Source organism: Microcebus murinus, chromosome 21, assembly GCF_040939455.1.
Source record: "Microcebus murinus isolate Inina chromosome 21, M.murinus_Inina_mat1.0, whole genome shotgun sequence".
NCBI lineage: Eukaryota > Metazoa > Chordata > Mammalia > Primates > Cheirogaleidae > Microcebus > Microcebus murinus.
In genome coordinates, this window is record NC_134124.1 from 31256875 (window position 1) to 31284810 (window position 27936).

A 27936-nucleotide genomic window follows, 5' to 3' on the forward strand; every position below is an offset into this window, starting at 1 on the left:
ACATTAAAATGTTACTGATACTGATCGCAGTGAGGTACAGAGCCCCAAGCTAAGACTTTGAGGGGATGGAGGCAGAGCCCCTGAACCCACCATGAGGTGAATACACAAAGACAGTCGTTTGTTAAAGCCAAGCCAGCAATAGCTTCAGAAGCTAGAAACGCACATTGCTGGGGTGTAGGGGGAGAGTGCATTTTAATTTGTTTTTCCTCCCAGGCTATGGCTTTACTGCTTTCTAGTAAAATCTTGACAATACCTCCCAAGAAAGGTAGTCTCCCAAGAAAGGCAGAGCCAATGCTTTTGGTTTGGCCAAACCTGGCACGTAGGAGCAAACATACTATTCCGATAGAACATAAATTGGCCCCTGCCTTAGAGCCTGGAAATACAGCAGGTGCTCAGCAAGTGCTGGCTGGCTTGAGATTCCCTGAGTGTGAGCCCTCCCTCCGTCCCTCCATCACCCAAGCCATTTAAGACAGAGGAAAAGAAAAAAGACACTATATCTAAGAAGGATATTTGGGGAGGGGGGGATAATGAGAACCCACCATGCATTAGCTTCAAAAATACTGTGTTTCTTAAGCTGCCATTTAAAATAGCCCGTTTGTTAGAAGTCAAGAGCTGGGTGCAAAGAAGGAATAGCCAAGATTCTCACCGAGTAAATAAGGGGCTTCTTCTGAGTTTGGAAGCATTCAGGATTGAACAGAGATTTTTTTTTTTTTGCTTGTGACCTAGTGCATGCATTTGCAATAGGGGTAACATCACCCCCAACAGAGTGCAAAAGGGTCCGAGGGGGTGAAAAATCTTACTCTTTTTATGTATAAAACACATATGCATGCAAGACACAAACAGCTATATGGTATATCTGTGGCATTAAAATTTCATCATGGGGAGAGGAATTAGGGAGAAAAGATCTCAAAAATGTTCCTGGGAGAGGAGATAATGGAAAAAAATTGAGAAATATTAATCTGGTAGAAGAGGTAATAAATTGATTCATTTCTAGAACTTTAATAGTAGTGGCCTCAAACACCCTGTCTGTCTGCTGACTCAGTTTTATACCAAATAAGTCTGGGCTTAAATAGCCAGAGAGGCCAAATAATTGATTTTGTACATGTTTCTAATTTATTGACTTACTGAATTCCATTTTCAGTTACTAGCAGCTAACATACTAAGTACCTACCACAAAACTAGCCAGTCCAGGTGCTAAGTTCTCTGTATGCCCTCTCTCATCTAATTCTCATGTCACTTTTGGGAGGTGGATACTGCTAGCATTTTACAGGTGAGAAAACTGGCTCAGAGGTTAAGCAATGTGGGAAAGGCTTACCTGTCCCTGAGCGATGGCTCTACATCCAGGCCTAATCATTGCACTATTTTGATCACCTGATTTCTCCCCAGGTGGTTGCAGCCAGAGGGTTTCTTGGGAGCCCAGCAATGAAATCATAGCCTATGGGTACTAGGGAGCCACCCTCACCTGTGGTGAGGTCATCACCTGCAGGAGACTGTCATCGGTGATGGAAGATAATCCATCCAGTCCCCAAGTTAGCTTCGCCAGGGTCCCCCGGGCCAAAGAGGACACTAAGTCATCTCAGATTCCAAAAATGACTCATTGCTACCCTGCATGGGCATAATTGGGCAACTTCCCTAAATTTCAGTTGACTTTCTATCAGAGTTCACATTTCCACCAACTTTTCATTAAATTAATTATTCAAAACAATTCAGAGTTAGCGTTCTCACAGCAACTGTAACTCTGCCATGACTAGATTAAGGCGTAAATTGAACAGCATGTTTTGCAATAAAGTTAATTTTATATTCACCAGAGAACTGAGTTATAGTTGCTGTGGGAACCATCATTTCGAATCTCTTGACTTTGGTGCATTTAAATTCCCAAGCACAGCACTGCACACGGTAGCATATTTTGCATGGACGTTTAATTTGCTTCACACCATGGTCTGGCGGCTACCCTGAACTTGGAAGTCCCATCAGAAATAAACAGTGCAGCCTTCTAGTTTTCTCAAGCCTTCTGACTTATCCTGGTAGCTCTGAAACTATGCAGAGAAACAGGCAAGAAACCAAAATGATTCCCATTTTATCTTGAAATTGTCTGTTTTAGGGAAGTGGCTTTCCTTAGCAGCACCAAGTCCCTGGCAATGTCATCTAAAGCAGGCGGTGCCGTCGCTTTTGTGCGCAGCCAGGATTCTCATCCAAGGGTATTTCTGGATCTCTGCTGTATTATTCAGTACACACAGGGTGACCTCTGAAAGCTCCAAGTCCTTGCATGTGTCATTAATCATGTGGGCATGCACAGCCGTACATCAGAACTTATTGGCGCTCCAGAAAAGCTAAGCAACATTTCCTAGAGCCGCATAAAACCCAGGCATCTCTAAATCAAGACGCATTGCAGGGCCTCTGAAAGGTACGTTCAGCGGAACTGGAACAGAACTCAGGCTAAATGCTGGTGGCGCGGAACTGGGAACGTGTGCCAAGGTAAAGATAGTGGCTTGTTTGGGAGGAATAGCAGAGGCAGGTGAAACGCTGAGATGGTTAGAGATGCAAGCGTTCCATCTACGAGGATTATTGATTTCCGTAGCTTTATTGGAAAACTCAGTCGTGCTTTCTGCCTCCTGGGGATTGCTCTGCTGCAGTTTGGGAGTGTGTATATGTGGCGGCTCTGCAGGTTAGCAGCTGAGTAGCAGCTCCCATTCACCGCTCAATTATCCATTTAGCTAGAATGTGACTTAGCAGAAACAGACTGCTGTTTTGCATGTTTAAAATGTATTCAAAAGGAGGGATTTTTGTTTCTCTGCAAATGAGAGGATTTCGAAGAGCAAGCTCTTGCCTTCCTAAGGGCACACTCATTATGCAAAACTAGAGAATAGCGCCTAACAATAGCATCGGCCAGATTGTTGGAATTCTGACTTCCATTGGATGCTTTTTCAGGAAACAAAAGTCTCCATATTCCTCATACTGCGCCACACATAAATGCACCTCCTGATAGACACTATGGCAGATAAAGACCCTATCATGGTCAATGGTGTCCCCACCAAGTCCTTGATCAGCTAAGCACTATGTTTAAGAAACAAGAGTTGCAGAGGACAGGATAAGCTCGAAATGCTCCAGGGTTACCTGGGTCACATGGATGGGAAGGGTGAGTGACAAATGGCTCTGAATTCATGACTGAGGGTGGCCGTGGGAGACACCCATGCCAGCCAGAGGGTGAGAAAACAGAGGAGAGATTGGAGTGTTTTTATGGCTTCTGTACAAGTAAAATGTGCCATAAAACAAGATAAAACATGGGCTACTGTATAAGGTTATTTGACACTTACTTAGTTGTTTAGTGACCGAGTCTTCAGAGAATTTGGAGGGATTGTTGGTAAGGAAGGCTTGATAGATTAATAAATAAATGTAAATATATATATATGGAGATAGATAGCGAGAAAGAGCTTTTTAGGTGTGTCTAAGTGCCACATTCAGAAGGGTCAAGACAACCTGTAAGAACAGAAGGAATGACAATCCCAGGAGTAATAACCAGGAGGGTGCTTAGGATAGACCAAGGAGCCCTCATTGCCGAGAAGACCTAGATGAAGTTGGCTGAATGAGTGCCACCTCCAGGGCTGAACTCACTGTGTTAAGAGAGGCTGAGCATTCCCTTGCTGAAACTGCTCCATGTGGGATTGTCAGCCCTGGCCCTGCGACTTGATGGCTTTCTTCACTCTTTGGGCGCCATGATGCTCCCATGCTGCCCTTCCCTTCCGTGTGTTTTCTGTAATTTGGAAAGGCCACTCAGAGAGGAGGGTGGGATCACCTCGCAACCCAGCCCCCACGACCTCACCTGCCCACTAGTTCCCAACTGAGTTTGGTTTGTTTGCACGCTGGTTTATGGGCCGTGTATTTTATCCTCTGTTTTTGTGTCTCAAACGTCTTCCCTTCTAGCGGGATGTGCAGGGAAACCTAAACACGTCCAGCATGAGCCATGCCACGGAGGGTCACAGAGCAGGGCAAACCTGTGCCCTGCCCAAGCCTCCACCATGACCTGCCCAGCTGATCCCGATGGCCTCCCCCGAGCCAGGCCACCAGATTCTGCCCTTGCCCCTCCCTCCATCTGTTCTCCACCCAACACAAAGGGATGCTTTAAAAATTCATGCCAGATCAGACCACACCTCTGCTCAAACCCCCCCAGTGGGCTGAGCATGGCGGCTCACCCCTGTAATCCTAGCACTTTGGGAGGCTGAGCGGGATGATCACTCAAGGTCAGGAGTTTGAAACCAGCCTGAGCAAGAGCAAGACCCCATCTCTACTAAAAATAGAAAGAAATTAATTGGCCAACTAAAAACATATAGAAAAAATTAGCCGGGCATGGAGGCACATGCCTGTAGTCCCAGCTATTCGAGAGGCTGAGGCAGAAGGATCACTTGAGTCCAGGAGTTTGAGGTTGCTGTGAGCTAAGCTGATGCCACGGCACTCTAGCCTGGGCAACGAGTGAGACTGTCTCAAAAAAAAAATTAAAATTAAAATAAATAAATAACCCAGTGACTTAATGCAAAATAAAGCAGTATCTTGTCAGAATAAAGCCAGGTGGACTACAAGTCCCCACATCTCACTCCCTTGCCCCAGCCAAACTGCCACCTCACTGCTCCTCCAACACCCCACGCACTGTGGTACCCACAGTTGCCTCTTCCTGGACTACTGTCTCCCAAATGGTGGCAGAATTTGCTCCCTCCATCCTTTAGGTTTTTCACTGGACATCACCTTGTCAGCCAGGGCTTCCCTGGCCACCCTGTATAGGACAGTGACTCTGTCACACGCTGCCCCACTACAATACGCTTTCCCTGTTTTGCCCTAGAGCAATCATCACCATCTAACATGCCACAGTGATTTCTTTATTTGTTTATTGTGGTTCTCCTACCAGTAGAATGTAAGATCCTTGAGAACAAGACTTTGTCTCTTTGGTTGACCACTGTACGCCCCTGGCTAGAAAGTACGTGGCCCATGAGACATGCTCAATGAGCATTTATGGGATGAATGAAAGGTCTACTGCCGAAATCAGCATATTGTAGTCACTCAGTAAACATTCGATATGGGAATGGTCTCTCTCCTTTAGGGAGCCTTTCGTCCCTGATTCCCACACGCTAGACTCATCAAGGACTAAGGACAGAGCAGGAGACAACACCAACAGTCCTTGACGGGGTGACCACCACACCACTCTTGCAGGCCACCAGAGGGGACTTCCCCGAGCAGGGTCCTCGTGGTGCATGGTCTGGCTCTCAGCTTCAGCAACCTGCATTGCTTGTGTTAACAGAGTGGGCCAGGCCCCAGACTGCTGCCCTCCTGCTACCCAAATCCACGTCTAAACCCAAAATGGCCATTCAGTAACCCACAGTGAAGAAACTCCACATTTCCGTATGGGAAATGGTGTTAAAAGCAGAAGATCGCTTGGGGAACAAGCAGTATGCCAGTCTGAGGTTGCCTTCTCCCTGTAGAATAGAGAGGAGCAAAGTGCATGGGCTTAGAGAAGGAGCGGATTGGGGTCAAACCCTCCCACCTGTCCCTTGCAGGGGTTCTGGCACTAGGCAAGTTCTTCAACTTCAACCACAAATGCTGATCATAATACGAACTTCATTTGGCCCTTGAAACGACTCAATGCAATAATCAGGGTGTGCATTGCTGAGCACCGGGTTGCACTCACAGATGGTGGGCTCTGTTGCCTGCCCCCCAACCCCATCCCAGTTGTGCCAGCATGAGCCCCTTCTCCACACCCCCAGAAGACCACCCCTTTTTGTTAACATCTTTTTCTGAGCCAGGTTGAGATTTCTAAGCCCTGTGATCCTAGACAGTGTCACCTCGAGCACCTCTTATGTTTTTAAGGAGAATCCTACAGATAATTTATCGCATCCATTATGTGCAGATCTTACTCATGCAACTCTTGGGAAATTACCTCGTTTTTCTCATTTTCATTTAGGTCTTTGGAGGGCACCTTTCTGGGGTCTTTGCTCTATATGCTACGCCGATCCTATTTTAAATAATGGCGTATGGTCCCTTCTCATCACCAATTCAAGTGCAAATCAAAGGCTTTCCAAAACCACACGGACCTTTCTGCCACTGTCCCAGGATACTGTTAACAATAATGATAGTAATAATAGCTCTCTGTTGTGGAACATTTACTATGTGCCATGCATGATGTATCCTCTCATTTAAACCTCAACAACCCTCTGGGATAGGGACTTTTACTGCTTGGAAACTAAGGAATTAAAGATCTTATGATTTTTGCCCAAGATCATGCAGCCAAAGGGTGGAGCTGAGATAGGAACCCAGGCAGCCTGGTTCCAGAGCCCACTCCATTCATGACTGTAAGCGCTACCACACTGTCACTGAGCTGACGTGACACTTTGGCCCCAGGAGGCTGCAAAATCTGTTGGAGAACCCAGCATGCTAAAACAAGTAACTCAGTATAAAAGCCTGTGGTCTCTTTTTTGCTCTTGGGGACCTCCACCTCTGTCCTCACCTTCTGCCTCCATGACAGCCAATGAAAAGAGCCCAGTCCTCACTCTGGTCCTCGATGATAAGTGATGATCCCAGGCTGCCTGGGACTTAGGAATGTCCCAGGACACCAGCCCCCCAGTGCTAAAACCTGGATGGTGCCAGGCAGACTGGCGTGGGTGGTCACTCTGTTTAAGAACAGGGCCTAAGGAACCATCTGCCTGGTGTCAAGCCCTGGCCCCATCAGTAACTGACTCTGTTCCTTTAGCCAAGTTACTTAACTTGTCTGTGCCTCCATTTCCTCCCTATAAAATGGGAATAATAATAGTACCCACACCGTAGGGCTGTCGTGACAATCAAATGAGCTAATGGTGAAAGGTATGGACGCGTGCCAGGCACGCAGAAACGTCTCTGTGAGAGTTTGCTATTACCGTTGTTATTATATAAAGAGCTCCCTAAAATCCAGAATTTCAATCCTGGGGCGGATGCTTCGCCTAGCCCTTTTAACATCTATTAGAAACAAACATTTGGTGATTTCCTACCATTTCCTAAAGTTGTGCTGGGAGCACCACCACCAGCAACAACAAAAAATGCCAATTTATTGTTGGCCTGATTTTACATCAGTTAAAAGAGAGCCGTCAGCCCTGCAGAACGAACGAGTCCGTGCCCACAAGCCTCTTAGGTGTTATTTGTATTTTTATGGCCCTCCCGTGGCTATAAGAATGCTCAGTGGGTGCAGAAATTGGATATTTAAAAACAACAAATAGGAAATCAAAGTCGCACTTTGTCCCTATTTCCATACCAGTAGGTGCCACATGCATTATTTGCCGGACAGCTGTGGGAATAAGGCGTGCAAGGCACAACAACTTGATTATCCTCCAAGAGCCAAATTAAACCATTGGGCTTTCCTATTATTGTTATCCCCACCTTTGTGTGACTCTTGTCACCCTCTTCATCTACCAGGGTACCTTCCTTCTGCTCGCTGGGTGCTCTAGTCTGCCTCTTTCAGTCTGGAGGTATGTACTTCTTACCAGTTGAAAGGCAGGGGGTCCACGCCGCGCTCACACGCAGCCCCTGTCGTTAGCGTGGTTCGGGACCCTGTGCTGCAACCAGCTGCTGCTTTTGCTTGGGGACATGTCATCCTTCCAGAGGCTTGGGGTGTGGCCTGCAGGAAGCTTTTCCTTTTACCTGGCTGCTGAATCAAGGACCCAGTGAAGCAGCAAAGAAGCACCACACAGTTTTTTTTAATGTATCCATTCAACAGATATTTTTAATGCACTAGGATGGGCATTGGGAAAACAGCCATAAATAGCTGAGCCAAAGGCTTGACACTCTACAAGTTTAGAGGCTCCCAAGAAGATGGACATTAAACCAATGGTTCTCAGTCTCTGCTGCATGTAAGAATCACACGATAGCTATAAAAAAAACCCTGATGCCTGAGTGTCTGATCCATAGAGATTCTAATTTAATGGGGGTGCAGCCTAACACGAGGATTTTTGGAGGCTCCCAGGTGAATGACCCACTGCATCAAACAAAGGGTTAATTAGAAGCATGGTGAGTGCAGTGGTGGAGGAGGAGAGGGTGCAGTGAAAGCATGAAGTAGGGAGGGACCCTGAGCTGGAGGTCAGGAAAGCCGTCCCTAAGCAAGGGCCAGCCGAGCCCAGGTGAATGGCTCTAGCTAAGGAGAGTGCAGGGAGCATAGTTCAGGGAGAGGGATCTGCAAAACCCTAATGAAGGATCTAGGCTATGTTCTAGAACATGGCAGGGCAATGTGGCTAAAGCCCAGAGAGCAGAGCTGGAAGTGACATGCGATGAGAAGGGAGAAAAGGGCAGAGCCCGATAATGCAGGGCCTTCGAGGCTGTTTTAGAGGATTAGGACTTAATCCTAAAGCAGTGGCTCTCACACTGAACAGGCATCCCCCAGAGAGCCTGTTAAAATGCAGGTAGCTGGGCCCTACCCTGAGATTCTGATTCAGCAGGTCCAGGATGGAGCTCACGCCTGTAACCCTAGCACTCTGGGAGGCCGAGGCGGGTGGATTGCTCAAGGCCAGGAGTTCGAAACCAGCCTAAGCAAGAGCGAGACCCTGTCTCTACTAAAAATAGAAAGAAATTAATCGACCAACTAAAATATATAGAAAAAATTAGCCGGGCGTGGTGGCGCATGCCCTGTTGTCCCAGCTACTCGGGAGGCTGAGGCAGAAGGATTGCTTTAACCCAGGAGTTTGAGGTTGCTGTGAGCTAGGCTGATGCCACGGCACACTAGCCCGGGCAACACAGTGAGACTCTTTCTCTAATAATAATAATAATAATAATAATGTGCATATCTAACAAGTTCCCAGGTGATGCTACTGCTGGTCCCAGGACCATACTTTGAGAAGCATTGCCCTAATGTAATGCAATGGAAGAAACCCCTAGCGGATTTTGCAGCAGGTGCATGGCACGAATTCGTGTGTCCTTTAGCAACACAGTGACAGTCACTCCCGTAACTAGCCCACTGCATGCTCTTCTGATTAGGTGAAGTGGAATAAAGAAAGGTGATGTTCCAAGGAACACAAACAAGCACCGCAAGGAAAGCACAGGTCACGATGGACCCCAACGCATCTGGGTGATCATGATGATTCACTTTGAACTCACTGAGTAACTGACATGGGGTTTCCCTCCCGGGAAGAGCTAGTCTCAGTCACTACTGCCTAAACCTTCAGTCTCCCATAATCGTCTACTTGGAAAAGGAAAGTATTAATAAGAGCTTGAAACATCAAAGCAGTCAACAATAAGATGCATCTTCCTTTCTCCTTTTTCTTCAAATGGTGAAAGGATCGTTTTTCCTTCTTTTTCCTGTGGCCGAGGCTGAGCCCACTGCCTTCCTTTTCTGCGCAGAGATGCTGCTGCTCAGTGAGGATCCAGGCGCCTCCAGGAGGCGTGCGGCTCAGACAGCTGCATCCAAATATGAGGTCTCACGGAGCCCCTGCTGTTTCTGTTGCCGCTGGGTGGAGGGGAGCGATTTCTGCCCTTCGAGCAAGAGACAAGCCGCAGACCGTGGGAAGGATCGCTGGCCTTCCCAGCGTCCCCAGCCTGGTGTTCCCAGCACTTGCATCTGCACAAACCCTTAAAGACACGCAGACACCTAAAACAAAGGGAAACATCTGCCTCTCCCAATTTCCCACTTCTTCTCTAACAAAGCAGGGACGGCTGCGTGAGGGCAGGTTCATAGCTGCGTGTCCGTGCCAGCTTGTGCCTGGAAACAGAGTCCCCACACAGCTCCCTCCTGCACACACGGGTGAGCAACAGGGACAAGCCCTGCCGTTTTCCAGAGACCGGGATGTTTCTCTGGCAGCCAGTCTTCCGAAATTACTTGGAGGTTTTTCCCCAGAGTGTCTCGAAGCACTGGATTAATTTTCTGAGCACTTGCCACTGCTGTTTAGTATAAATGGCTACTGAACCCCCGGTGATCCCCGATTCCCCAACACCTCAGCTATTTTCCACTATAAAGAGCTCTGGAATGTAATGACAAACTCTATTATTAAATAATTTCCAGTGCGTGTGCTTCTTAATTCCAACAATGCACAGCTCCAGGAAAACACTGATATTTAAAACAGTTGTGGGGAGAGGGGGGGTGGCAGGGGGCTCTTCCTAATTAAGTTAATATTCAGAAGTACAATTCTTCCCAGGAGAAAAAGCCCCCATTTATTCTGCCTTGACTCTCCTGAGCCTCATAATTGCTTCTAGCTTCACTGGGTTTTCTTTGCACTCAGCCAGACCAACGTGGCATTGCCGGATTTGGGGCTGGGGGTCATCAAAGGAATGAGGATTTCCTAGGACATAACACAATCACACGCTGAGGACACCAGACAGCCCCCACTTATTAACTTGAAATAGGATGGGCTCTTGCTTTTTTCCTGATCTGGGAGTGATCTGCACTTCGGGCTATACCACGAAGAGAAAGACTACCACTATTACAATATTTGTAATAATAACAACTATATTAACACTAATAATAATAAGTGCTGCTATCTATTGGGCACTTACAATGTGCCCAGCTCTGCTAAAATCTTTGCATTTTATTTAATACCTCTGTCGTCTGTGAAAAAAAAAAAAGTACAGTATTGTCATCATCTCTATTACGCTAGTCAATCAACAAACACGTGTTGAGTGTCTACTATATGCCAACTATTTTTCTAACCACTGAGAATATCTCAATGAGCAAAAGAGTCAAAAATCTCTGCCTTCCTTGTGGTTGTATTCTATTGGGAGGGCCAACAAATAAGATTAATTCATAAAATATATGTTTTACAAACAGGCTAAGGCTCAGATAGGTAAATCTACTGGTCCAAGTTCACACAGACAGCAAGGGGCAGATCTAAGTTTCACTTCCAGAATCCTGATTCTAAACCACATTAAGGTTTTCTCCCTAATTAGGAAAAAAAAAAAAAAACTTTCCACAAGGGTTTGACCCAGGAGTATTTCTTCTAATGGTCTCTTGAACCAAACAGGGCTGTTTCGCTTCTTTGGCATTCCTTGTCACCTGTCTGCATTGACATGCAGCCTGTTTTGTGTTTGCACTTGTATTTCCATCTGGAGAGGGTGTTGCCATTTATGCTTTCTTAGGTGAGCTTGACGTTGAATATTAAAACCCTGTTTCTCTCCCCATAACCCCTATGCAATATTAGCCACTTATTTCTACCTCTAAATTGCCACGCATGGCAGAACATTTCTTGATGCTTTTTTAGAAAAGCCTTTTATGGTAATTATAGCTTTCTTCAGGTGCATTTATGCTCCTCTTTTTACAGTGCCGTAGACATTATTTTGCTCATGCCTAATTTTTGTTAAGGCAAAAAAGCCTGTCTACCTGGTAACTGTGTCGACAGACTTTTTTTTTTTTTTTTTTAATGGTTGGAATTTATGTGTAGAAAGCCTTGGAAATTCTTCTATTTCCTTTCTGCCAAAGGCATGGGAGGTGCTGATTTCATTTAGAAGTTATTCATTCATCATTCCCCCCAACTATTTATTGAAGTACTGGCAATCCAAAAGTAAACAAGCTAGATGTAGTCCCTCTCCCAATGGGTTTACACCATAGCAGGAGCGCCCAGGGCAGTCGCTCAGTTGTACACTGCACAATTCTAGGGTCACCATTCAAATTGTAGGCAATGACAATATACACATTTATTATGGTAATTTTCTAGCAAATGACAGTAAAATATCTTAAGAAAGCGCTGCCACATGGCCTAGCAAGCATCAAGGAGGTGCCAGACAGTTGTGATACAGTGGGGTGGGTAGGATGGCAGAAAGGAAATGATAAAGCTGTCGTGACAAGTGCATCTCGCCTGGGCTTGGGAGCTTTGGAAAAGCTTCCAGGAGGAGATAAGTTCTGAATGGGGATCTGAAGGATGGGCTGCTGTTAGGGAGGTAAGGAAAGGACAAGTGGCTTAAGTTGGACCAAAGCCTAAAATGATACTGAGATAGGCTGACGTGGGAAGAGCCAGTTCATGTGAGGTCTGCAAGCCAGGTTAAGGACTTCAGACTTTACCCGGGGCTCAGTGGAAAGCTGCCGAAGTGTTTCCAGCAGTGTCCAGAATGGAGAAAAATGAATGCTGGTGCAAGACCAGAGGCAGGGAGGAGGGGTAGGGGGCTTTGACAAGAGTCCAGACCAAAGATGAGGATGGCTAGTGTTACTGTCTCGGCAGTGCGGGTAGGAGGAGGCAGACTCCTAAATATTTAGGAGGGAGGACAGGTCAGACTAGTTACAGTTAAGAGGAAAATTAGGCAGGATGTGGGATTAGATACAAGAGGTGAGAGAAAGGTGGGATGGAGGAGGAAGTTTCATTCTTGGGCAATGGGGCAGATGGAGGTACCATTCATTGACCAAGGGATCAAGTGGGAGGGGAAGGAGGGTAAAGGGGCCGGATTCTGTTGAGTTTGAGATGCTTATGGGAGAAAAGATGGGGATGTCAAGGTGCAAGGTTGAGTCCAGGCCTGGAGGTCAGAACCCTGCAGTTGAAGATTCAGGAGCCATTGGAATCCGAGAGGATGTTTGGGGGTTTGTTATTTTAATCCCTGATTTCTGCATCAGCTCTCTGTGGGTTGGGATATGATAAAAACCAGACCACAATCTTGCTGGTGCCGTTGAAATTTCTCCCTGGGAAGGGAATTTTTTTTTGGGGGGGGAGGGAATTTTTGATCTTGGAAAGGGAGGTCCCTAATATCTTCTCATGACTCTCAGAAGAATTTATAGATACAGGCAAGAATGAAATGATTGCACACCACCGAGTTCTTTTCCTCCATTCCTTCAAGCACCTACTGTGTGCCTAAAATTGGACCAGGCTCTGGGATCCAAGAGCAAACAACCAAGTATCAGATCTCATGGGGCTGTGTGTCTAAGACAAGGTTTCTCAACCTTGGCACTGATCACATGTGGGGCTCTATCATTCTTCATTTGAGCAGCACCCCTGGCCTATACCCAATAGATTTCAGTAGCATCCTCCTCAAATTGTGACAATGCTATATGTCCCCTGGAGAGAGGAAGGAGGACACAATTGCCTCCATTCAGAAGCACTGGTCTACGGTCACGAGAGAACCTGAAGCCTCCAGGCAGCCAGCTTGCTCTAGCTGCATAAACAGGAATTAAACAGGTGTGCCCTAAGGGACTCTATTCCAGTGGTCTTGGAGGTAGGCACCCCAGGAGGTCAGCAGTGCTAGCCTGGAGTCCAGAGACCTCATACAGGAGACTTACTGGGCGCCCAAGTGGGAGCCCATAAGCCCAATCCGACTTTTGTCACAGCGTCCTTTCCAGAGAATAGCTGCCACCAGATAGCCATTTGCCCTCCGGACTAATGACTTCCTATGTTTTGTTTTTCCTCCATCCAAGGCTGGCTTTGCACTTTACAAACACAAAGAGTCACCTCCTCAGAAGGCCACCCGTAGAATGAACTTGTGCTGGGGGTAGCTTGGGGTTGCCTAGCAACGCCACGCACCTACCAGGGCTGCTTTCTTCCTCTTCAAGCTAAAAGCAAAGTCCTGTCCATTAATTCCCAGCTGCCCCGAAACTTCTCAGAGATTTGCCAGCTTCCTACTGTTCGTGTTTTCATCTTCTTCATATGATGTGGAGAAAACCCGCGACTGTGGTCTGTTTATCTCACTTCAGTGGGTCGGTAGGGGTTGGGGGGGGAGGAGGAACCAGGAGAGAAAGCGAAGGGGGAAAAAGCCTCCTTCCATCTAGGAACATACGTTTTGTGAGTGTGTATCTCTGCTGACGTGCTAGCATTCTTTGCAAATTTAGATTTTTATGTAGTGGACGTAGGTTTCCTATACAATGAGGCTTCTGTTGAGACTTTGGGCATGATTGTAGTCAGACGTGAGTCCTCAAAGTAGCTAAATAACAAAGCACCGACAGATAGACACCATGCTGAGTGAATGTGGGTAGGCCTGTCATTTCGTGCGTTCTCTGTGATCCGTTCCCCGAAACTCCACTGGCGGAAATTGTAAAGCTGGAGGTGGCTGGAGGTCGGAGATATTCTCTTTTCCTCGGGAACCTGCGAAATGTCTTTTGGGCTTTTCCTACCGAGTTCCATTTTGCTCCTGCAGAAATGTTTGTGGCATTTCTCTGAGTCTGAGGGTGGCTTCCCCTGCAAGCTGTCTCTCACTGCACACACGGGGGCTTTCCAGGCAGGGCCGCGGGCACCTGGTTGGTAAGGGAAAGTATGGAAACGTAAATCTGGGCTTTGTGAGGATGGGTGTGGAGTCCAAACAAGGCTTTCTCGAGGTGTGCAAACACTGGTGCTTCATTTGCATGCTGGATGTAGTGCAAGACCGTGCAGCAAAAGAATACAGATTCCCTGCTGGCGGTCTCTTGGTTTGCCCTCTCGAGACAGCTCAGACTGCCCCACACAGATCTGCTCTGTTGCATACCCTCTTCTCGCAGGCCCTAATCCATACCACATTCTGGAAGGCATGAGGGGCAACAAGCACTGAGGAGCGAAACTCCTCTTCATAAAGAGGTAAAACTCCGTTGCAGATCCTCGAGATCTTTCTTCTTAGGAGGAGTCCCTTAAATTCCCACCACTGTCACATGCAGAAATTAGGTTCCCCAGCATCCTCATAGGGGACGCTCCAGAGAAGAGAGGGAACCCGCTAGACAAAAGGCCTCTGGAACGCAGGAGAGAGAAGCAAGGTAGATGCCCGCATTCGATGCGCAAGATTTGGGCCAGGAAGGTTTCAGATCAATTACTTCCTTCATTATAAAGCTCTTCCTGTCTCCGCCACGGCCCAATCCAGCCTGCACTTTGTGTGGTTTAAAAATAGAAAAAGATGGAAATAGAAATGGTGGCAGAGGTAGAGAGAGAAGATTCATGATAGAGATAGTTATTCAGGGAAGTTACTTTCTGGGGACAGTTAAATTAATGGCCGTTGGGGTATATTTAAATGAAGTCAGAAAACACGCCTAGAGTGTACAACTCTATAAATTTACTAGAAGTCATTGCATTGTACACTTAAAACAGGTGAATTTTATGGTACGTAAATTATGCCCCAATAAAGCTGTTAAAAAAAAAAAAAGAAAACATATCTGGGAATCCTTACCAGCGAGTGGGTTCTATGGGTGTGGCCACATCCTACCAATTCTCTGCTTTTCTCTACATCTTCCGAAGAGCAGCAGAGACTGTGGGAGTAAGACCTCTCCCTTCCCTCTTCAGTCCCCCTTGTTTTTCTACTTTCTGGCTCCCTTTGTCCAATCTCAGGTCAGGAGAGTGGTAGCTGTGGTCATTTTGGGTGCTGGAGCAAGCAGGGAATCAGATAAGCTGTTGATTTTACACACAGAGAAAAGCAAGCCACGAAATAAGAATGACCCATCCCCCACCGCCCTTCCCACACACACATACATATTCCTCTGTCTTTTCCCAGTTCATGGTACCCAGCGCCTATTCCCTTCACAGCCTTCAAATCCAGCAGTAGTTTTAAGTCGTGCCGTACATGGATTGAGTGATAAGCAGCCAACGTTTTTACGTGCTCCCTTAACCCTAAATATTACCTGTAGGAGACTATGAAAATTGCCCGGCAGAACCTCAGTCGTGGGACGCTCCTGGTAATCAGATGTAAATATAGCTTTAAACCGCTGAAAGACGGCGGGCACTTTGCCTCCATCCTGGGTTGATAGGGTATTTTTTACTCTTCTTCAAAAGGTGCTTCTAGAAACAAGAAAGAAAGAGAGAAAAAGAAAGAAAGAGAGAGAGAAGGAAGGAAGGAAGGAAGGAAGGAAGGAAGGAAGGAAGGAAGGAAGGAAGGAAGGAAGGAAGGAAGGAAGGAAGGAAGGAAAGAAGGAAGGGAGGCAGGACAGAAGGAAGGGAGGGAGGAAAGAAGGAAGGAAGGAAGGAAAGAAGGAAGGAAAGAAAGAAGGAAGGAAGGAAAGAAGGAAGGGAGAAAGGACAGAAGGAAGGAAAGAAGGAAGGGAGGGAGGGAGGAAGGAAGGAAGGAAGGAAGGAAGGAAGGAAGGAAGGAAGGAAGGAAGGAAGGAAGGAAGGAAGGAAGGAAGGAAGGCAGGCAAGCTTGTTTTGAGGCAGCCTCCATCCTGAGCTACTGGTTGTCAGCTCTGCGCTGGTTTAGTAGTCTGGGATGTCACCAAACTCCCCGCTTTGGGAAAGTTGCCTCTGACCCCTCCACCCAGGCCTGCTGTCACTGGGGACCCCCTGCATCTGCGGCCCCCTCTGTCTTGCACCTGCATGTGTCGCCTGCTCCCCCGACTCTCTGGAAGGCAGGCGCGGGCCCCACGGTGAGGCTGGCCCCGTGGCTGCCCTGCGGCCTTGCTTCCCTCTGCATGGCCCCCCTGCCTCCCCGGCTCGGCCTCGCGTCCCTCCTCCTCATCCTCTCCATTTCTCCCACCAGATGGCTGCCCTGATTTGTGCAACGGTAACGGGAGATGCACACTGGGTCAGAACAGCTGGCAGTGTGTCTGCCAGACCGGCTGGAGAGGGCCCGGATGCAACGTTGCCATGGAAACCTCCTGTGCAGATAACAAGGATAATGAGGGAGGTAAGCAAGCGTCTTCTAATTCCCAGCCTCTCAAGAGCACGGCGTGGTCTATGCTTTCGTCATGACTCATGCTTCTCCTGAAAGACTTCCCCTGCACTATTGTCAAATGCTGTTGTAACATTTCCTTTGAAGCAACTGTGGCAGGGGACGGGCGGGCACCCTCACGCCAGCGCGGGGACTCCTGGAGACAGGGGCTGGAGGCCCTGGGGTTGGTGCTGGCTTGGAACTCTCAAGCACCCACTGCCACAGAAAGGCGCTGGGCCCTGGCACTGCCTTCGGGATCACCGGTCCTGCCAGACCTTTCAGGCCTGGGAGTTACAGTCGGTGACAACGGTGATGACAGTCTGTGCTAAGATGTCATAAGCGATGCATGCCTTCGTCCTTACAGCCCTTTGAGATGTCACTTTACAGACAAGGAGACCAAGGCCTGGAGAATGGTTAAGTAACTTTTTCAAGATAATCCAACCACCACTAGTAAAATTGAGACCCAAACCCAGCTGCGGCTCCTAAGTTCATGTTCTAAACCGGTTGTCAGCAAACTCCAAGTCTGGCCTGTGAGCTAAAGATGGTTTTCACATTTTTAATGGTTGGGGGGAAAAAATCTAAAAGAGAAAAACATTTCATGACATTTGAAAATTATGTGGAGTTCAAATCTCAGTGTCCATAAAGTTCTTTTAAACCACCTTACTGAAGTATTCTTGACATATAAAAAGCCGTACATATTTAATGTCCCCTTTATTGGCTGGCAAACGTACCAGACCCCCAGTGGACGCCTGGAACCGAGGATTATACTGAACCCTATAGATACTCTGTTTTTTTTTCCATCTGATGACCGAGCCACTACTAAGTGACTACCGGGTAAGAAGCATCTAGTGTAGACAAGCTGTGTAAATGGGTGATTCACATCCCGGGCGGGACGAAGCAGTGTGGCAAGAGATTTCAGCACGCCACTCCGACAGTGTGCAATTTAAAACTTATGAATTGTTTATTTCTGGAATTTTCCACTTAATATTTCAGCTCATGGTTGACTGCAGAAAACAAAACTGCAGATAAGAGGGAGGACTACTGTATACATCTTGATGAATTTGGGGATAAGTGTACACCCGTGAAACCATCACCACCAGCAAGGCCATAAACATATCTGTCACCTCCCAAAGTTTCTTCCCATCTCTTTTGTTGTCATTGTTTGCAGGGGGTTCTTTGGTTTGGAGTTTTTTGTGATAAGAACATTTAACATAAGATCTACCTCTCTTAGCAAATATTTTAAATATATGATATTGTTAGCTATAGACACTATGCTATAGGGTAGCATTTATCTTGTGTAAGTGAAAGTTCATATCCTTTAGCCAGCACCTCTCCATTTATTGGAATATGGCCATGCCCCTTTGTTTAGGTTTCGTCTCTGGCTCCTGTCACCCCCAACTGCAGAGTAAGTTGCAACAGAGACCACGTGGCTGGCAAAGCCTAATATATTTACTCTCTGGCCCTTCACAGGAAAAGTTTTCCAACCCTTATTCTAAACTTCTGAGCTGAGTTTTCCTGCACTACTTCCCCATGGAATGCTAAGATTCCAGGGCTAAATGGGGTGATGTTAGCACATGGGCCACCAGGGTACTATGTAATGTTAGTACAGGTGTGTGATGCACCCCCACTAAGACTATTAACTGCCCAGAAATTCATGGGGATGGGGGCGGGGAGGAAGAAATTGTTTCAGAGTGTAAGAAGATCCATGAGTCTGATTATTCGATTTCACAAAAATGCATATAGCCCTGCTGTGTGCCAATCTAGGAATATCAGCGACCAAGTCAAAGTCAGCCCCTGCCTCGTGGCCCAAAGGGTCAACTTCAGTGGTGTCCAGAGTGGGGTGCAACCCAGCGGGGTGATGATGGATGAGAGTATTAGACATTGTGCTTTTATTTTTCTTCATCTTCTTAATGGACTTCTTGCAGTTTCTGTAATCTATGACAGCCATTGTACATATATTTAATTTCTAAATAAACAGGTATGCATACACTGATAGGAGCACACAGTCAAAACCTTTTACAGACCTGATGCAATATACAGGGCTCCCATTCATTCATTTTTCTCTTTCCTGAAACAGCCAAAAGAGAAGCCACTTTAATTCATTTTTTATCAAGGTGAGGCATAACCGCATAATGCATTTTTGGAGAGAGAGAGAGAGTCAGAATCCTACTGCTTCTCCTGGTAAGGTTCACTGTTTTTGCTTCTGCCTCCCCGGTGGTTTCACTGAGCACAGCGGTTGCTTGCAGGTCAGCTTCTGCTTCCAGAAAAGAGCTGCCTTCCTGGCTCGCTCCCCTGTTCCGGGTGTCAGCGGCTGGACGCGTAGCAAATGGCTGGGCTGTCGCACGTAGGGGAGACTCGGTCTCCCCAACATGCCCTGCGCCACTCACCTCCCTCTCCACCAGCCCTACCCTTGATCCCAGCTCCCACCGGGAGAAAGCCAGATTCCCAAAGCGGTAGGGCCAGGAGGAGGGGCGCTGTCCCGTCTGGGACGAGGGACTGCCCAGTGGTCACAACTCAGGGTCCCCCCTGGCAGGCAGAGGCAAAGCGTCAGAAAGGCAGGCCACAAAAGCAAATGAGGCAGTGATTATGCTAAAGACAATAACGGCCTTGTTATGGGAACTATTAAAATGAACCTCCCAAGGAAGTAATTAACCACAAAGAAAAAAAAAAAAAGGCTCTGCACGGTGTTTATAAAAAGAAACTCCCAGTTAATTCAGAGTTGCTTGTGTCAGGTAAGAGAGGTAGACACCGATTCTCTCTCACCTGGCGTAAGCAATTCACAATTAACTGAGTTCTTTTTTTGGAGGAGATTCTTCGCTGTAGAGGATCCTTTTTATGGTTAATTACTTCCCTAGGAGGTGTGCTAAGCACTTTGCTGTTTATTGATAAATATTAAAGTTGTTGCTCATCAACTCCAGATCGGATTCCGCAGCACACTAATTACACCACTCCTCTTGTTTGTTTTGGGTGGGGGTGGGAGTCCTGCTCAGAGTTCCCAGGCAGGGCTGTGCCTGCATGCTTACGGGTTAGAGACGCAGCCAGGCGGAACACCAATGCGGGCCGGGGGAGCAGCTGCAATGGACACGTTTGTTATAAATCTCATGAATGGGGGAAATAATAGAGCAATCTTCCAAAGCAGACTGGAAAAGGCAAATCACTTTTCCATCTTGAAAGAGTCTACTTTAAAAAAAAAAAAAAACCTCGATTTAAAGTGATATACATTCTTTATTTTAAACTGAGACAGATAAAGATACAAATACAGATAGAGGCATTTGAAGCCCTTATTGGCCTTTCTCAAGCTGGGTTCGTCTGAGAGAATTAAGCCCTGGTACTTTATGTCCACTGCTCGTTCTGAAACTTCAGCTTGCAGCAAAACCATCTGAAGGGCTTGGTTAAACAGAGTATTGAGCCCTCCCCCGAGCGTTTCTGATCCTGGAGGTCTAGGGGTTGGGGGGGGGGCGGTGTAAGAATTTGAATTTCTAGTAAATACCCAGGTGATGCTGATGCAGGTGACATTGACGCGGGTCCTCTTGAAAGCCACCCACCATCCTAAGATAATCACTATGCAATGAATTAACTTCTCTTGTATGCATCTAGAATGGTACCGGAAAAGAGTAACTTCTTTGGAAGAGTTGAGAAAATTTTCACTCAAATATTTTCAAACCCTGCTGGAAAAGGCTGCTTTAGAATATCCCCCACAAAAACAGTTTATGCCAACCCCGTACCTTCTTACTCCCACGGCTTTCAAAGCCTCCAAACCCCCGCAGCTATGTGACCACCAGGGTAACCTCAGAAAGCACTGGCTCACCCTGCGGGGACAAGCTTTACCTGCCATTGCCACCAAAAAGAAGTGGAAACGGTTCAGACAGACAGGCCAGCCAGCGGACTGTCTTTTTTAATAGTGAGAGATCTTCGCTTGAACTGCTCACCCCAATTTGAAAAAGAAGACACTCAAAGAAATATTTTTGCTTACAGAAGACAAATACCAGCTCATTAAAGTCTGAGAATACACACAACATGTGCGCCAAGTGACAGGCAGATAATATTTAATTATCACCACCCAGACAGAGGTGTGAGATTTAGTTCATCACAGCCAGGGGTAGGAGAGAGGGTGTAGATTTCCTCTAAAAGTGGGAACCGCAAGGTGAGGAGGCGTTGTTAGACCGTCTGGCCTGGTGAGACAGTCCTTACTCCCCCCTAACTCCCTCTTATCACCCAGAACTTAGAGTCAGGAGCCCCGGTCCTCTCGCTGCACAAAGCCCAACTCGCATCATTTGAAGCCAGCGGGGGAGTCTGTCCGAAGCTTGGTGGAATCCTCCCAGATGCCTCCTCCGCTCTGTGACAGCCGTGACAATGCAGACCGGGCAAGGCAATGCCATTGGCCTGGAGACAGGGGCAGGAGGAAGCCTTCCTGCCCCTCTGAGCCTGTCTGCAGTCACCATGCGTCACTTCCTTTCTTATTACACTAGCGGAGACGTCTTTTATCTGCTCTGTTGCATTTTCAGCACAGCACTGAAAATAATTTGCTGCTTCTTCATGTCCCCAGTTTCTGAGTGGGTGACACTGGACCGTTGTAATAATGGCTAAGGGAGTTGGCTTTTGTGTCTCAACTCTGCAAGTCACTTCTCTCCTCAAAGTCTCAGTTTTCTTATCTGCAAAATAGGTATGATAATGCCAACGCCATTAGCTGGAGTGAAGTGTAAGTGAGAAAATATATGGTATTTTATGAGCCACCTGGCTCATAGAATGCCCTCACGGATTGGTTGCTACTAGCATGAATGTTACTAATAGTTAATGTTATTTTCTAGAACAGAGACAATGTATATAGGTGAAACACAACCAGTGATTTTTCCAGTGCATATAACCACAAAAGGTTGTAACCCTGTGCTTCAGTGCTGCGTAACTGCATGGAGAGTTTGTTTAAAAGTCAGATTTCTAGGCCCCCACTTTTGAGATTCTGATTTATTAAATTAGGTATAGGATCAGGAACCTGCACTTTAACCAAGCACCCTGGGGAATCTGACACAATGCTCTGCAGACCACATTTTGAGAAAAACTTTTTAATTTTATTTTATTTTATTTTATTTTAAGACAATCTCGCTTTGTTGCCCAGGCTAGAGTGAGTGCCATGGCGTCAGCCTAGCTCACAGCAACCTCAATCTCCTGGACTCAGCCTCCCAAGTAGCTGGGACTACAGGCATGCGCCACCATGCCTGGCTAATTTTTTCTATATATATTAGCTGGCCAATTAATTTCTTTCTATTTATAGTAGAGATGGGGGTCTTGCTCTTGCTCAGGCTGGTTTCGAACTCCTGACCTCGAGCAATCCTCCCACCTCGGCCTCCCAGAGTGCTAGGATTACAGGCGTGAGCCACTGCGCCCGGCCCAAAAAAACTTTTTAAAATAATGATTTCCCCTGAGTGGGCTGACTCGGCCCAGTACAGAGTCTATACCCCAAGCCCCTACCCCTAGAGTCCCTAGAACATAAGAAGAATGAAGTAAAAAGAGAAGAATGTTATTCCAAGAAGAAATAAGAAATTGAAAAGACATGAACACATCTTCTTGTTTAGTTACTTAGTAAATAACTACAGTATGCTTTAGAAGTACTCTCTGCCCCTAATTGGAGAGGTGACTGATGTTTGTTTCAAAATTTAAAAATCTTTAACTCTCTGTCATTAGGGTATGAATTCATCCATTCCTCCACCCACCCTTCCATCCATTAACTTATTCATATGTGGTTTAACAAACATTTATTAAGGGTCTACTAAATGTTAGACCCTGGAAATAGGCCTCTGGAAATACTAAAAAAAAAAAAAAATGACATGTGTCCACCAAGAGCTCACTATTTATCTGAAAAAATATATAAACATGTTGTTATTATGATTATTAATACAATCCGGCACGTGAGGGGTGACAGGGAGGGACTCTCTTGGATCAGCAGGTACACAGCAAAGGGACTGTCATGGCGTGTGGGTATCAGCCTCCAGGCGTGAGAGAAAGCCCGGCACGGGGCATGTCCAGGGTCTTCAGCCTGTCTCCATGGAGAGTCCTCAAAGCCATAGATCTGTGTGATCAGTAACCCCTGGTCGGGGAGCGGGGGAGGGGGCGTTAGGGGCTCTTCGTCATCTCCCTCCCTAAATCAAGGACTCCACCCTGGCTTCTCCTCCCAGCAGCACTTCCCACCCCACCTCCATCTGCAAGGCTTGGCTCCTCGCTCTGCTCCAGAGTAGGCTGCCTTGGGTGAGGAGTTGTGGTGCTGGCCGGGGCTCCGGGCTCGCCGTCCAAGGCACTCTAGCCAGGTCTAAATGAGGAGAAATAACAGTGGAGTCTGTCCAAAGCTCCTGGAACAGATGAAACCCACCCCTCGCCCACCGCCTCCTTCCCCTCCCTCCCCACCCCATAACCATCCAAATTGGTTTGACACGATTCAGGGATGCTCTTCCGGCATTTATCTCACTTGTTAATTAATAACTCACCTTGTCTGTGCATTTAGCAGAGCCAAGCTAGGGACTTCAGGGACTCTGGAAGGGTTGTGGTTCTCATGTCCAAATAGCCCAGTTTCTTCCCCCAACAAGAGACAAAGCTTGGTGAACCCATTGTAAACGCCTTGATTAATGTGTTCTAATCGTGTTGATGGATGGGTTGGGCGGGGGACAGCTTAAAAATGCAACATGTCTCTATTAATTGGGTTGGATGAGGGTTCCCTTTGCAGTCCAAAGACCTTGTGGCAAATGTTGCTGGAGCCATAAACAGAGTCCCCGACCAGCTCCCAGAGAGGAAAGCCATGTATCCAATGCTCAGGGAAAAAACCTTGGCCTTGAGGCCACTGCCAGCTGGCCAAGTGCTGGGTCCTTCTTCCTTGGGAGGGAAGCAGAACCAGCCCCAGCTGAGACCCTAGAGGCGCACAGAGCAACAGCGGTCTGAAATCACTCTGGATCTTCCAGGGGAATAAGGTCTTTGACTTCCTGGGCATATTTGACTAGAGAACCTTCTGTTTAGGAAACTGAAGGTAAGGAGTCAGTTTTCTTTTAGTCCACTGAGGTTAAAAAAAAAAAAGACAAAAGCCATTCTCCACTGCATGTAAAATGACAGTCAGTAAGATGTTGGAAAGATTACATGTGACAACTGTGGGAGCTTTCTGTGCACCTGGGGAATGGGAGCACCCCCCGGCGGGTCTCTCTGCTGCTCCTCTTGGCGGCTGCTCTGTGTCCCTCCACACGGCAGCCAGAGGGAGGGTTTTAAATTGCAAATCTGGTCATTCCAGGCCCTCAAAGGACTTCTTGTCTAGTTAGAATCAAAAATAAATGTTTGTCTCACCTTGGCCTAGAGGGTCCTCTGGAGGTTCCCCGCCTTGTCTCTGACCCGTCCCCTCCCTCCCTCTGCAGAAGCTCTGCTTCAGCCACCCGGCCAGCCTTCTGATTGCAACACACGCTAAGCTCGGTGACCCCAGGGCCTTTGCATGACTGTCTCCTTCTGGTCGTTCAGTTCTCAGCTCCAATGCTCCCTCCCAGGGAGAGCTGTGTTGACCCTAGGAAGTCCCCTTCTGTCTCTCTCCCATCACCCATTCGGGTTTCCTTTATGGAAACGTCACACTCCCAAATTTTCCTGTACATATTTCTCTTCCAGGTTGTCTGTTTCTTCCCACCAGAATGAGTCTATCACATCACATTGTTTCCATTTCACAGATGAGGATACTGAGGCTCAAGAAAGTAACACTCATAATGGGCCTTTCAGCTACCCACTGGGACATATGGCTTTTCTCCTTAAGGCCGTGGTCTCAATTCTTATGAAACACTAACAAAATTTAGACAATGGTTTCTGAAGAAGATTCACACAAGTGCAGAGTTTGTGTTGTAGCAAAGAAGCCCCAGGGAAAATCACCTCAAAGATAAAATGTTCCCATTGAAAACCTTTTCCTGATAAATTTATTGATCATGGAATTAAAATATATATATATATATATATATATTTAAAAGTTTATGAGTTTACCAAACACAGCACCTTCAGTCTTTTCTAATCAAGTCTTCAGTAGTTTTAATGATTATTAAGTGTCTCTAAAGGGATTATATTTTTCCCTGATTAGATGACAAATCAAATATCCATTATAAAATTTGTGATAAAAATGCATAATGTGAAAAAACTTTAATCATTTAAATCACTGTGGACTTATTTTAGGGAATGGAGGGATTGAGACACAGATTTAACTGGTGGCAAAGAGGTGACGCTGATGTCACTACATTGGCTTCCTGTGTTTGTGCCTTGGCCAGAGTCTCCGCCTAGGTGGTAGCAAGTGCCCTCCTGGTGTCTGTGACCAGCATTTGAATTAAGAGTCAGGCCCTGTTGCTCCCACCATCCTCTCCCCAGCCCAGCGCAGGGGTCTTTACCAAGGGCAACTTCGTTCTCCAGGGGACATGTGGCAATATCTAGAGGCATGTCATGAGTCATGACAGTGGAGCAGTTACAGGTAGAGGCCAGGGTTGCTGCTAAATATCCTACAAGCCTCAGAAACCCGCCCCCAACAAAGAATGTTCCAGCCCCAAAATGTCAATAATGCCGAGGTTGCAAAATCTAGTTAGTGTAGGTTGGTCCGAGTGCAGTGGTGTTGACAACTGATTGACCACAACCAGTTACAGATTCCTTTGTTCCTTCTCCAACTCCCACTGCTTCACTTGACCAGCAAAAGAAAAAAAAAAATCTAGTATAGACATTAAGATCTCCCAGGAACACATCTATCTGAGGGATCAGATGGTCCAAAAACAGGGAGTGTCCTTTGGGCTGATATCAAAGGACATGATTTGTCAGGCCTGAGACACTGAGCCCTCACCAGGGGCCAGGCCCGTGCTAAGACTTTACCCCCATTGCCCAAATAAATCATGACAATGCCCAGAAGAGCCCTAAGAGCCTCTCATTGTCCTTTACATGGAAGCAGAAACTAAGAGCTGGGAAGGGGAAGTGGCTTACCCAAGTGACACGGCTAAAACAGCCACACCGGGACTCAGAACCCAGTTCTAGAGCCCTCCTCTGGGCCCTCCGAGCACCCGAGTGTGGTGTCCGGGTAGACTGTGAGTGTTTGAACCTCAGCCCCGCAGAAATGCGAATTCTGCAGCATGCTGAAAAATACCACTGGCGTTAACTTCCCTCTGGCCCCCAGTTTTGGATCTGGCATTTTGGCCACAAAGTGCTTAGGCGCTGGAATGCCAGGGGCGAGCAGGGGAAAGTGGAGCAGTTGGGCTTTAAATAGCCAGGCGTTCTCCTCGGCACAGCAAGAGCAGCTGCCCAAGGCCTGTGCTCTTTTCTTTGACTTTCTGTCTTCTCAGCCAAGAGCGCTGGGGGGTTGGAGCAGGGCCAGAACTCTGTGGCCAAATGCAAATCCAAAGAAAACTGCAAGGTGTTCCCCCAAACCTCTGCGCCCAGCACTGTTCTTCCTGCCCGCTCGCAGCAAAGACCAGACCTTTACAAGGTGATTCTCTCCCTCTGCCTGTCCTCAAAGCGTGTCATCACTGCGCTGGCCCCCGCCCCCTCTTTCCCGGAACTCTGGGCCACGCGCACTGAAGGACGCCACCATGTCATTTCTGGGAATCACAGAATGATTTCATCTATGAGAGTCTGGGGATGTCGGATGCAAAAAGGCTAAAATATAGAATCCCTGGCAGCTACCAAGCCCAGAGAGGGAAAGTAACTTCTTCAAGGCCAAAAAGTAGGCAGGGCAGACTTGACACCAGGGCCCTGGTTCCCTGGCTCCAAATCCAGGATGCTTTTCTGCATGCTTTGTTGCCACCAAAAGGACCTCGTGACCCTCAGGAGAATGGGTGTCTGCCACCACTGGTTTGAACCGACGTCCATCTCAGACCTGGGACCTAGCCTAGGACAAGCTGCGGTAACCAGGTGCATAGCAGTGAGTGCCTTCTTCACCTTTGCCCCCAGGCCCCTCACTCACCTCACCCTAGTCACATCCCTGCTCAGACCATTCATCGTCGGTGGCGATGACAGCACACACCTTCCCCCACGTCAGCCACACTCCCAGACAGAGCCCCTTGAAACTCTCGTTTATTCATTCAACAAACATATACTGAGCCCCTCCCCTATGCCAGGGCACACGAATGAATGAGACTCAGACTGCCCACAAAGAATCCACAGTCTGGTGGAGGGTAAAGTATAGGTTAAATCGGTCACCACAGAGCTACATTTTAAGGGTCCACGGTAGAGGTAAAGCCAAGAGACCACGGCCACCCAAAGGAGGGACATCAAAGACATCAAAGAGCAAATAAAGCTTGGATTTTAAAAGATATAGAAGAACTAAACAAGGAAGGAGGGAAAAGCATTGCAGATGAAGGGAATAACAATGCAGAGGCACAGAGATGAGAAACAGCAGTGCATAGGTGGGGACCCCTGAGAATGTTGCTACATTGGGACACAGAGTTCACCTGGCAGATGGAGGGGGCTGTCGACTTGGGCCTGGGACAGCTGGGGACGGGGCTTGTGTGCCCTCAGACAGAAGGCTGAGGTGTCTGCCTGAGTTGCTATGAAACATGTACCATAGCCAAGAAAAAAGTGTGGCCTCTTGTTATGTCTCCTCCATTGCACGTGGCCATTTCACCCCGGGGGGTGGGGGGGGACAGCCTGGCAGCGCGGTCAGGAGGCGTGAGGCCGGATCCCAGCTTCTCCACTCACTCATGGTGCAAATGAGCTGGAGCACGTTTTGAGCCTCAGTTTTGTCCTCTGTAAAGTGGGGCCAAGGCTGGTGCCCACCTCTCAGGATGCTGTGAGGCTAAGATGAGTTACTGCATGCAAACTAGCACGAGGGTTCCCATACGTCGGCTGCGCAACAGAATCACCTGGAAGGCTTCGAGCGCAGATGGCTGGGCCACACCCCAGAGTTGCGCATTCAGTAGGTCTGGCATGAAGCCCAAGAACGTGCATTTCTAGCAAGTGCCCAGATGATGCTGCCACTTTGAGAACCACTGACTTAGCATAATGTGTGCCTGTTTAAGGGAAGCCCGAGTGCTGGCAGAGAAGGATCCCTCCAAGCAGAATGGCAGCCCAGGGCCAGCTGATGGGGAAAGACAGGCCAAGCAGCTCTGCAACCTGAGGCGCTGGGGACCCGATTAGCATATGGGCCCTGGGGACACCCCGTGCTCACTGAGGCCCTTACCACAGAGGCTTGTCAACAGAGAGGGCTCAGAGCTTCCTGGGACCCGTCCTCCTCTTCCAAGAGTGCTAGAATAGAAGGCGAATATGGAGAAGGCGGGGATCGCTAGCCCTGGTCCCTTGCTCCTTGTGGCATTCTGCGCCTCCCCCCTGGCCCGCCTTAGGACAGTGCTCGCCGGGCCAGCAGGTGAAGCCGTGCCCTTCACCACCGGGGCCCGAAGGCTGCGAGTCACACAGACCTGGCTGCAAATTCTGGCGCTGGTTCTTACTAACTGTGCTTCC

General features: G+C 47.6%; 1 protein-coding gene across 12 annotated transcripts in view; it reads left to right on the plus strand.

The window, feature by feature from the left end:
• TENM2 (teneurin transmembrane protein 2) overlaps window positions 1–27936 on the plus strand; it is a 1195335-nt gene that overhangs the window by 1084859 nt on the left and 82540 nt on the right. For all 12 annotated transcript variants that reach the window (XM_075996266.1, XM_075996267.1, XM_075996268.1 and 9 more), the window contains one exon: window positions 16336–16482. In XM_075996266.1, the coding sequence (XP_075852381.1) occupies window positions 16336–16482 (147 nt within the window). The remainder of the gene's footprint in view (window positions 1–16335; window positions 16483–27936) is intronic.